The sequence below is a fragment of the Bactrocera latifrons genome, unplaced genomic scaffold, assembly GCF_001853355.1.
Source record: "Bactrocera latifrons isolate USDA-ARS-PBARC rearing strain unplaced genomic scaffold, ASM185335v1 scaffold_152, whole genome shotgun sequence".
Lineage (NCBI taxonomy): Eukaryota > Metazoa > Arthropoda > Insecta > Diptera > Tephritidae > Bactrocera > Bactrocera latifrons.
This window is the reverse complement of record NW_017534986.1, coordinates 562,308-574,149: the sequence shown is the minus strand read 5'-3', so window position 1 is coordinate 574,149 and position 11,842 is coordinate 562,308. Positions and strand designations below refer to the sequence as shown.

At 36.7% G+C, this 11,842-nt stretch overlaps 1 protein-coding gene across 1 annotated transcript in view; it reads right to left on the bottom strand.

The window, feature by feature from the left end:
• The window catches only part of LOC108965980, a 138,457-nt gene that overhangs the window by 14,537 nt on the left and 112,078 nt on the right, over positions 1-11,842 (bottom strand). Inside the window, exon 4 of the mRNA XM_018928671.1 lies at positions 1,726-1,859. Within this exon, the coding sequence (XP_018784216.1) occupies positions 1,726-1,859 (134 nt within the window). The remainder of the gene's footprint in view (positions 1-1,725; positions 1,860-11,842) is intronic.

The window sequence follows — 11,842 nt, the reverse complement described above, 5'->3', positions numbered from 1 at the left end:
TACCCTGTTCAGGGTATAATAATATGACAGTTTGACACGACTCTCGCGGGATTTGTCAAAAAAGCTTTTGAAAAGTGTGCCTCTACTTGTATCATCCGTTAAATAGTTAAAAACATATGTGTGAATTTAGAGATGAATCACCATAAAGTAAGGGTGAGGTTTGGGCAACAGAACAGTTCACTTAGCAGTGATGATCGGTTTAGTAGGATATTCTAAATCTCAGATAGTGATAATGCTATGTAACTTTTAGAAATATATGTATGATATATATTCAAAGCTCCAGCAAAATACCGGACATTTTGGGATTCAGCTGGACTACCTTAGCAAATTTCATTAAAAAGATGTTGTGTTACGGATTCTCCTCCGAGGGTCTTGCCTGTGAGATCGCTTTAAAACCTCGTCAGACATTAAAAATGCCCTTGTGATGCGACAGAAGTGATAGCAAATGCGTCAATGATTCGCCGGTGGCTCAGATAGGCAATATATAACGTCTGRCATCATGCAAAAAAACTTTTTATGAGGCAATGGATCAGATGGTATCCACCGTGTATGGAGAAGGTCAGGAAATGCTTTCTAGCCACAGTACACCAACCAATCAGCAGGATGATCTAGGGCTGTTTTTCTTAAGAAGTACCAAAAGATACMTATGTATTAATTTAATTGAACGAAGAGTCAAAGGTGGTATACAAAAACCATGATATTCTTCATCGAAGCACTGTATCAACACCAAAACGACGCAATTTTTCAGCACTATTCTGAGCTACTTTGTTGTGTTTATTTGGGTCACGATTTTATGACTGAAAAAGTACTAATGCAGTACTAAACAGGTAAAGCACAGAAGCCAAAGGATCAGGAAGAACTGAATTATGTTCTTCGAAGTCGATATTTCCCAATAAATAGAGTAAAATTATAAAATAAAAACACATGCTCATTTTGATACTACAATTTTAATGAGTCTTGTGATCGATACTGTAGAATATTTCTAATTTTACTAATATGAATAAAATTGAAAATTAAAATAAAATTTTGATAAATCATTTTTTTTATTGCTTTTTACAAATCCAAATAAACTCTCGTTTTCACTTTGCCTCTAGGATGAATATTTTAGCTCATATTCAATTCTCTATTTTAAAAGTACAAACATGCATTAACTCCATATTCCTCTTTATGACGATATACGAGCATTTTTACCTTCGACAAGACGACTTATCATGGTGCTCGATACGGTGTTTTCGCCAAAGGCCACTTGAAATGTGAGACGATTGCCTGAGTATGTTTGGTAATAAAAATGTTTAAGTTTTATGGTATTATACACAGTTCACTTTATAACCCTAGGCTGGGTATTAGAGCAAAACAATTATTCTCAAGTTATTGGGTAAAAGATTTTTACGTTTTTGGATTTTTCTCAAAAATCTAAATATTTCTTTCTAGATTTGAAATTGCGGTTGTTGAAAACTATTATATAGTATATAACCAACTTATCAAGTAAAACTGTGACCATCCCACACATATTCATCTCATTGGACTGTTGTACGATTTTCGGGTTCCATTTGATGCGGTTTGCCCCCTTGCATTTACCACCAGGTTAGTACATTTCCTACGGGGCTGGTAGTGCTTATGTATCAGTGACATGGCCAAACATGACGCTCGGATACAAGTATGAGTGCCGTCATAAATAAATTGTTTTGTAAATATACTCAAATGTAGGTTTATTTATACACATACCGTTTTGTTGTTGATGTACCATGTAAGCGTCGTTGCGGGATTGGACCAATCTGAACTGCAGTTAACTGCCAGAAAATCCCCATATCGGTACGGATGCACAATGCCGTTGATGAACGGTCCGAATTTGGGTAGAACTGTAAATAAAACAAATAGCAGTGAAAAATCAGCTGAACCGTAAGTTGTTGTACTATGTAGGAAGTACATATGCGCATACATATGTGGGTTTATTAGAGTGTTCGTTACTTTCCAAGTTAATTTTTTTTGCAAACGTTTTTGTTCGTAAAAAGTTGTACGCAGTTCTGTTGAAAGTCATACGGAGTCAAAATTCTGCATCAAATGAACTGTGTTCTTAGAGTACACCATGTCGTATGAGCAACATAGAATGCATAAYTCACTTCTCTTCGGTTATTTGAGGTACATATACATATATGTATGTATGTATAATTTTAACTGAAAATAAAACTAAAAATAAAAAGCTTATTTACGTTGGATCCTTTTTTTGTTCAAAAATTTAAACTTAATTTTATTTAATAGGACCCTTCCACACCCACAAACCACCATTAATCGAAAACATAGAAAACGTCATAACTAAGCACTAAATTAAGATATAAAACTCTATTTTGGTGCAGAGCGTTGCAGTATCTAGGGTGCAAATATTTAAAAAGTGGAAACAGGATATTTTTCATGAGGTTGGATGTTGGATGTATGAATGTTTCTGTCTGAAAAAAAAAAAAAAAAAAAAAAAAAAAAAAAAAAAAAAAAAAAAAACAACAAATTGAAAAATGTAGGGCATACTTACATGTAGAGATTGTCGTAAAAATGTATAAGATTATATATTTTTAAAAAGAATAATTTTTCAACCCACTCTAATAAACATACTATATGTACCAAATATGCATGGTAACATTAAAGCCTTGATATGATTGGAAACAACACATTGCAGTGGGAGGAACAGGCCGTAAGCCAGCTTGTGGAATAGAGTCATAGCGGAGATGAATATGGTAATGCAAGCACTTTAAGTCAACAGTCATAAATTACTGCCACAACAAAATGTGCGCATACAACAGCTTTCCGAAGCACTTACGCATACATTCATACACACAYRCACACGAATGTTCGAAAATATTTTAAGTAGAAATTTATATAAATTTTTATTAAATATAAAATCTATATTCATATCCATTCACACTTAATGAACGCAAACATCCCTAGATATACATRCGCTCATGCATCTGCAACTGGATGTGCGTGCCAGTGGCTCGGAGCATCGCCTATCCATAAATTAAGTGCATAAAATAAAATTCGATTTGTTTACGTCACAATGGCTTATGTCAAAGCCAAAAGCATGCACTAGCATTTATAAGCGCATCCTTAACTAATATCAGCCGTTCCTCRCACACACACACACACATCTACTYATACAGCGCCTCTACTTATGACACGTTTTCACAGAGATGTGTGTGCATAAATTTTCTGTGTGAGACAATGTGCACATAGGAGCTTTAAAACATTTTCAAATGGATTAAAATGGATTTTGCCYCAGCAACAACAAAAATATTTGGCTTTACTCTTGTGCTCGTATGCAATTGGAAAATTGGGAATAATGTCATTTATGTACATATATAAGTAAAATTTATGACACTTTCACCAGATTGACCCTTTTTGATGGTGTTTTGTTGTATTAGTTATTGCRTTTTTAAATGACAAAAAATATTATTCCAAGTAGCTTCTGATATGGGTGAAATATCTGTTCCCAGCAACAAAACCTTTTACTTTACAAAAACAGATTTTCAAAGCAAAATATTTGGTCAAGTTTGAATGGAATACCCACTCACATTTCGTTTGATTATTTAAAGAAGGAGGCAGATGATCCGAGTAATAGAATAGTCCAAAAGTGGARCTGCAAAGCTTTGAATCTATTCCTCCTATTGATTTTTAAATATATTACCATGAAGGAATATCACTTTGATCTTCAGTTATGTATTAAGAAGTCGGTATCTGTTATTATGACTGTACCAACTATTTTTATACCCTKAACGGGGTATATTAAGTTTGTCACGACGTTTGTAACACCCAGAAGCAAGGGTCGGAGACCCTCTAAAATATATATWTAATATTTAAAAGATCAGTATGTACGAGGGCTGCTATATATATTTCTGGCCTAATAATGAAAATAGGAATATTTATCAACGAAAATGGTTTTATTGTTTTTCAAAATATTCTCCATCAAGATTTATACACTTTTGCATGCGCTCAAACCAATTTTCGAAGCACTTTTTCCACTCCGATTGATACACCTCGAAAACATGGGTTTTGAATGCTCGACAGCATCTTCTGGCGACGAAAATCGTTGAACATCGTTGTTATTTTCTTGATGTGTGGGAATAAAAAGAAGTCATTGGGTGCTAAGTCAGGGCTGTACGGCGGATGACCCATCAATTCAACGTTTTGGCTGGTCAAAAAGGCGCTGGTTTGAGCCGAGGTGTGAGATCTCGCATTGTCATGTGCACAATGATTCGTCTTCTCTTGTTCGTTTTTCGAATTTCTCTGAAAACTTCAGGCAAACAAATGGTGGTGTACCACTCAGATTTGACCGTCGTACGTTGCTCAAGCGCAACAGTCGCCACATGACCAGTTTTGCGGAAGAAACAGGCGACCATTTGCTTCGAAGTGCTTCTTCCACGAACAACTTTCRTTGGATTTGGCTCGGTCGATTGCTGTTTTGTTTCGGGCTCATACGCATAGATCTATGATTCGTCACCTGTGACGATCTTATAAACGTCTTTTGAAGCAMCGCGATCGTATTTTTTCAGCATTTCTTTACACCAATCCACACGAGCCTTTTTTTGAGCAATTGTCAAATTGTGCGGGATCCAACCAGAACCAACCTTTTTTACGGCCAGGTTTCATGCAATATCGAATGTATGCTGGTGCGAGAAATGCATAGGCATGCCTCTATCTGAAGGTATGTTACATGGCGGTCTTGCATTATCAGTTCACGTACGGCATCGATGTTTTCTGGCACAGCGGCTGTTTTTGGACGACCTTCTCGGAATTCGTCTTTGAGCGAGCGTCGGCCACGATTGAATTCGTTGTACCAGTTTTTCACAGTGCTAGATGGTGCTTCATAGCCATACAAAGATTTTAGTTCATCGATGCACTCTTGTCGAGATAATCTACGTCGAAAGTAGTGAAAAATTATCGCACGAAAATGTTCACGAGTTAGTTCCATAATTTAATGAATTTTTTAATTCCCTGTAAATAAAACAATTCACGATTATATGACAACACGTTCTGAGTGATGTTACGTTAGAAAATGTCAAACTTTCCAATGGAAATGTCAGATTGCACCTGGCAACACTTAGTTACACTCCGTATACGAACTAGTCCCTCAGTTTTTAGGATATCGTTTTAAAGTTTTGCACTTTCTCTTCAAGAAGCTGCTCATTTGTCGGAACTGCTGATATCGGACCACTATAACATATAGCTGCCATACAAACTGAACGACCGGAATCAAGTTCTTGTATGAAAAACTTTCACTTTTGACAAGATATATTCACGAAATTTGGTATAGATTATTTTCTGAGTCAACAATGTAATCTCCGAAGAAATTGTTCAGATCGGATTACTATAGCATATAGCTGCCCTACAAACCTAACGATCGGAATCAAGGGCTTGTATGCAATACTTTCGCATTGGACGTAGAATCTTCACGAAATTTGGCATGGATTACTGCTTTAGGTAACAATATCATCTCCATAAAAATTGTTGAGAAAGGATTACTATAGTATATAGCTTCCATACAAACTGAACACATAGTTACTAACAGAAATGCACCTGTGAAGGGTATTTAGCTTCAGTGCAACCGAAGTTAACGTTTTTTCTTCAAACTTCTTGTTCCCTTCATATGACATTTTCATTCGATGGTCTATGTTGAGAGCCATGCTGGAGGCTGTGGACAAAGCTGAGCTCCTGCGTCGCTCTAGGGCTCGCGTCTGGCTGCCAGCTGAATCTCCTCTCCGAATGAGATTGAGGCAATCCTCAAATAATTATTATCCACGCATGACTGGAGGATAATAAGGCTGGAGAGCAAGGGCTGARGGAGCCATAAGCTATGGGTTTGAAAGGGTAATCCTCAGAATACTCCCGACGGAGGCCAAAGCTRCTGACGTTCAGGCTTCAGATGCGCTGGATATGACAGAAGATGGTCAAACGGCCTTGGAGAACGACCCGAGTCTTTCGGACATAGGGGGTTTTGGTCAGCGGTTTGAGGAAGTTCGTTTCCAGCACGACGTGAGCGCTGAACTACAATAGTACTTCTGAGGCAGAGTCTGAAGGATGGAATTCCTCCAGATTAATTTCCAACATGCGAAAGCGGCCTCCGCCAATTTACAAGAAATTTCGTCTAAAACAAGGTGAACCTAATGTCGCCCTGATCCAGGAACCATGGCTGACGAATAATGGTATCTCTGGACTGAGGACTGAGGTAGAACCAGAGTCTACACGATGGTCCGAAATTAACGGTATTTCTTTTACCTAATTTCTGTAACGTAGTAACGTAATATGGTGATGCCTAAGCTGGAGTGCGATACCGGAGAWTTCTCGTTAATCTCTGCGTACATGTCGCACTTCGATGAGGTGGAACCGCCTCCTTTACTTTGGCTGAGGCAGCCAGACGTGAGCCATAGTTCAAGAAAGAAGACCGGCGTCGTCGTTGGTTCCGACGCCAACTATTATCAGATGGAAAAATTTATGTATCACATCCAGCTCCTTTAAAAAATATTTCGTAATCTAACAGTTTAAGGATATTAACGGTTAAAATTTGATAATTTAACGAAAAATTTTTGTTTGTGAATTTTATGTGGCACCTTKCCAATTAAGTGATCGAACATTCCAGGTACAGGTCCTTAAATATTTGCAGGCGTCGTGATCAAAAGGGGAGCTCGCTCATTTCATTGTTGGTTTTTTAAGTTTTTGGATTGGGTTATTTTTTATGTGGCGGATGCCACATCATTTAGATCTGAGAATATATCGCAAAGCTTGCATAAAATCGGGTGATTGAAAATTATATTATTGGATTTTTTTTTTTTTATTTGTGAAGGGTATTCTATCCTCGATACAACAAAAGATAATGTTTTTTTTTATTTTCTATACATAAATGAAAATGAAAAATTGTTACCGTAAAGTCTAGGTCTAAATAATTACTTAGTAAATGTTTTATCGTGAACGCTTCTAAGAAGGGTTCTTAACTTTTTCATTATATCACTTAAGTGAAAATCTTTCCCTTTAAATATTTTCCTTCACCAAACTAAAAAAGTAGACCAAACAGAAATTTAGACATATTTTGTTATACTAGTGCCACCAATATCATACCATAGAATCTTTGTGCTCATTAGACGAACACTTTAGACTCTAACTGATTGTTCTTAGTGTTCCGTCCTTTCTTTTTGAGCAGCTGCCTTTGACAACGAAGCAATTTGCTGTCTATTTAGAAACACACAGAAAAGCACAGGCATTCAGACAAACTCAATGCTCCGATGAGATTATGCCCATACAAAGTCAAATGAAGTTCTATGAACACACACACACATACATAAACATGTGATTATACTTGTATAACAAAACACTGATAAACATAGATGAATATATATAGTATATATATGTAGGTATGTATATATCTGTATATGTCATAGGTACGCACTCTTTTAGTGTAGTATAGTGTCCTGCAGTTGGCATATCCTTTCAAAAACTATGCTCTTTGTGTATGCCCTTCGGACTCAATAATGGTGATACAAAAYAAAAGTATACTTTTATGTATTATTGCACCCATTAAACCAAAGTTGGCGAAACATCTAARAAATGTTTTCAGATTAGAACTTTTTTTACCCCTAAACAGCGTAACACTTCACTTATATCAAATAAGATAATTAAAACCGCCGAAAAATATATACACAATTGACCTACGATTTTCTTTACTCAGCACTTATTCTAGTAATTAGAGACGCTTGAACAAACCTAACCTTATATCCTCTAAACAAAATTATGAAAGCAGCAAATAATGTTGACTGTGTTATCAACTGAATTGAGATTCTAATTTCTAAGCTGTAAGCTCATTTGTAGCAAATCTGTTTTTCTCATCATTGCTTAGTTGTAATTTAGAAGTACAAAAATGCTTTAGGTATGAGGTGTTGAGKATTAATTTGTTGTCTTTTCCTTGGCCAGCTTTTTGTGTGCCGTAATATATTAAACTCAGAGTTTTCTTTGATCACTATCCATTAGTTTTCATAGTGAATAAAGAAATTCGAAGCGTTCTCAAGCTTTTATTGTCAATTACCTTTTAAATTTATGAGTACTTTGCTAATTATGTAGACACATTGTTTGACATATTCCAATATTTACCTGTTGTGTTCAGTTTCTATTTTTACTTCACTTTCGAATCTACTTTCAATATAAGATTCTTGTAGTAGATTTGCTTACTAGTAAATTTGTAAAATATAAGATTAAAATAAAAACTAGGAAAAACGTTAACTTCGGCATCGAAGCTAGTTTACCCTTCACAGGTGCATTTCTTTTAGTAACTAGCTATATACTGTAGTGATCCGATCTGATAAATTTGTTCGAAGATTATGTTATTACCTTAAGCAGTAATCCAAGTTAAATTTCGTGAATATACCAAGTCAAATGCGAAAGCTTTCCAAAGAAGAATTTGATTCCGATACTCCGATATCGGCAGTTCCGACAAATGAACAGCTTCTTGAAGAGACGTTTACAAAATTTCAAAACAATATCTTACAAACTGAGGGACTAGTTCGTATATTTACATACAGACGGACTGATGGACAGATAGAGAGACGGGCATGGCTAAATTGACTCAGCTCAACATACTGATCATTTATACATATACATATATAGTTTATAGGGTCTTCGACGCTTCCTTCTGGGTGTTACAAACTTCGTGACGAACTTAATAAATGTCGAAATGCGTGAGTATGAAGAGCTTGAMAATCTAGCCGAGAGAGGTAATGCTCGAAAAAATKCGGCAACTAACAGAAGATTTTAGTTGAAGCGAAAATCAATTACCCATCTGAAGAACAACAAAACACCGGGAGCCGATGKATTGCTGACCGAGCTTTTCAAGTACGGCGGTGAAAAACTGATGAAGAGGAGCATGCATCAGCTCCTTTGCAAAATATGGTCGGACAAAAGCATGCCCAATGATTGGAATTTAAGTGTGCTCTGCCCAATCTACAATAAGGGAAGAGAAAGGCCAGATGGAGAAGTAGCTGTCCTTACTTGGAATGCCAAATGTGGAGAACGACTGGCGCATTGTTGTAAACTTTGGCTATAATCGTTTACACCAATAAAGAAGAGAAGAAAACAAAATGATATGAATTAGATATATTATTTAATAAATTTTGTTTAAAATTTTCTCATTTATTTATGCTTGAATTTAAGGACATTTCTGTYTCTTTTCTATCTATCATTTCCATGCTTTCTTGCTTCCAGGGCTTTGTTGTAACCTCGGTTTGGCTTCTTGCTTATTCACACTGTTGATCTTACCGAAAAGTTTAAATTCCTACAGCTTGCGCTTCTCGCCTTACCGTTTCCCATCATTCGCACTGCTATGGCTTTGTTTTCCTTTGCCGCAGGAATGACTTGCTGAGGCGTAAACAATACGTGCCCCAAAGGCGGACAGTTTGCGGTATGATGGCACATATTTTAAATACTAGGTGAGCAAAGTTATGTGGAGCACAAAAATAAGGAGAGACAAAAATGCTCACAATAACAACAAAAAGTGGGCAAAAGRCTAAAGCTGACTCACAGCTGGATGAGTGGACACTTGTTTGTAGTAAAGATTTCTTAGGAAGCTAGTGCATCACTAGAAGCTTACGAGTTCGTGCTCTGCCGTATCCATAGAAGCTTTAAATACTTCGACTTTTGTAAACTTTACTGATTAGCCGAAGATACCAGTGCTGTAATTTCATTGTGCTATTAGTTGTTGTTATTTTAGTTTTATTTGCGGCTCTTAGTTAGAAAAGTAAAAATAAATTTTTACTTACACTTTGTTGCCACATTCTGGCAACTCTGGTTAGAAGCAAAGTTAATTTACTCAGCTGTCGGATACCAACAAATTGTGGTTTAGTTTTGTAGCTGAAAGTGATTTCCGGCGTTTAAATTTGTGCTTATTTACTTTCTCCTCCGTTGGGTTGCCAACCACTTGTAACTGCTCCGACCTTCGTTCCGGCGCTGAGTATTTGCTGTCGATGAGTGACTCGATAATTAACTGTGTTTGTGGTTTTCTGACCTTTACTTCATTGAAATGTCAACTTGCCGGCACACAGCCCTCCCATRTACCGGTTGTCATAACTCTTAAATAGCTTCCTCAATACTTGTATGCTGTGAGTTCACCTTTGGTGGCTATGAAACAAGGACAAACCATTTTATTTGCTGTCAACTTGTGACTTTTTATGTGAACTTTATGACAAGGGTTGCCATCTGCGGTTACGATGTAGCCCCTCTTGACTCTCTATTTTTGTTGTTTTGATTGGCTATTTAATCTGTCACTGGCTGGTTGCTTCTGGCGTCGCACTCGAGCGTATTTGCATGCTCCGAATTTCGACCATTTTTACCCCCTCTCCGTTTGTCTAAAATTTAGCAYCTGCCTCTCTGGCTCTCAGAATCGTGATAAGCATACAACATGCTTTGTTGTTGTTAGTTGTCTTGTTTATTTGTTCAACTTAATTGCCTTGTTTTCAGAGTCAAGTACATAAAAGGAAAAGAAAATCGTAAGTAATTTTAATTTTTGGGAGCTCGTGCTTCAAGTGGTGTGCCATATTTTCTTAAATACGATCATTTTTAGGTATTGAAAGTACATCTTTCTGTTATCKAGTTATGGCAATTAGAAAGTTGTCAGTACTGAGGTGTATCGTAAGTATATCGTATGTATGTATTTCGCACCGATTTCAGTATGACGCACTTATAAATTGTCGAAACAAGAAGAAAGCGAGATTTGGACCATAAATGTYGTGGCTCTTTCACAACTGTTACAAAACACATGTAGTGTGATATGATTGAATGAATTGTTATCAAGTGGAAATCCTTTCAAAGAACATTTAAAATCCAAATATACGTCAGATGGRGTAACTCCCTGAGTAATTCCATGATTTAATGCTTATCGCAATTGAACTAAACTGTTACAGTATACACCCTGTCAAGAAAGTATCCTGAATTCTTCATTTAAATCTACCGCTTATAGGGATGACAGGGTATTTCTAGGTTGGTACAACTGTCCTTAATTATGACGKCAAAAATTAGCACAATTTGTCGAGAAGTGTGTTCACAGCAGCTGTTTATGTCAGTCGGCCTCAGCTCTCGCTTCGAATTTGTTGTGATGTTTTCAATTAATTTAAAACGGTTTCCCCGGAGCGGTKCTTTGAGTTACAAGCAAGAGTAGCCAGAAATCACATGGAGCTAAATCAGGCGAATACGGTGGTTGTTCAGTGATATTTGTTTAAGTGTTTGGCCAAAATTGAACACAAATACGTAAAATTTTTTTTGTAAAATTTGACAAGCACCTATCTTTCATTTTAGCGGGATATGAGAGGGGGACGTGAAGAATTYTTGACAGGGTGTAGGGTAACAGTTATATTTAACGTATTCAATTTATATCTATTCTAAAATGCAAGTCTTCCTTCATTATGCATTTATCATCCGACCCGAATACAGGGTATCTGATGAAAGGCGCTACCAAAAAAAAAATTAAATAACTTTTTTCTATTTAATGAATTTGGTTAATTTTTTTTTATTTTGCAGACTGACTTTTACATTTAGTAAAAATGGATAACTGGGACACTGAAACAAGAATTTGGATTGTCCGCCGCTATCATGCACTGGAGTCCGTAGTTTCGGTTCAAAGAGAGTACAGGCGCACGGTGGCAATCCTCCGAGCAGATGGACCATAATGAGACTTGTAAACAATTTTGCCGAGCATGGGACAGTGAACAGAAGACCTTACCATCGAAACCCTTCAGTTCGAACGGAGGAAACAATCGCTGCTGTTGCTGGCATACAAAACAATCCACGTGTTTCGACAAGAAGCTGATGTGCTCAAATGGGT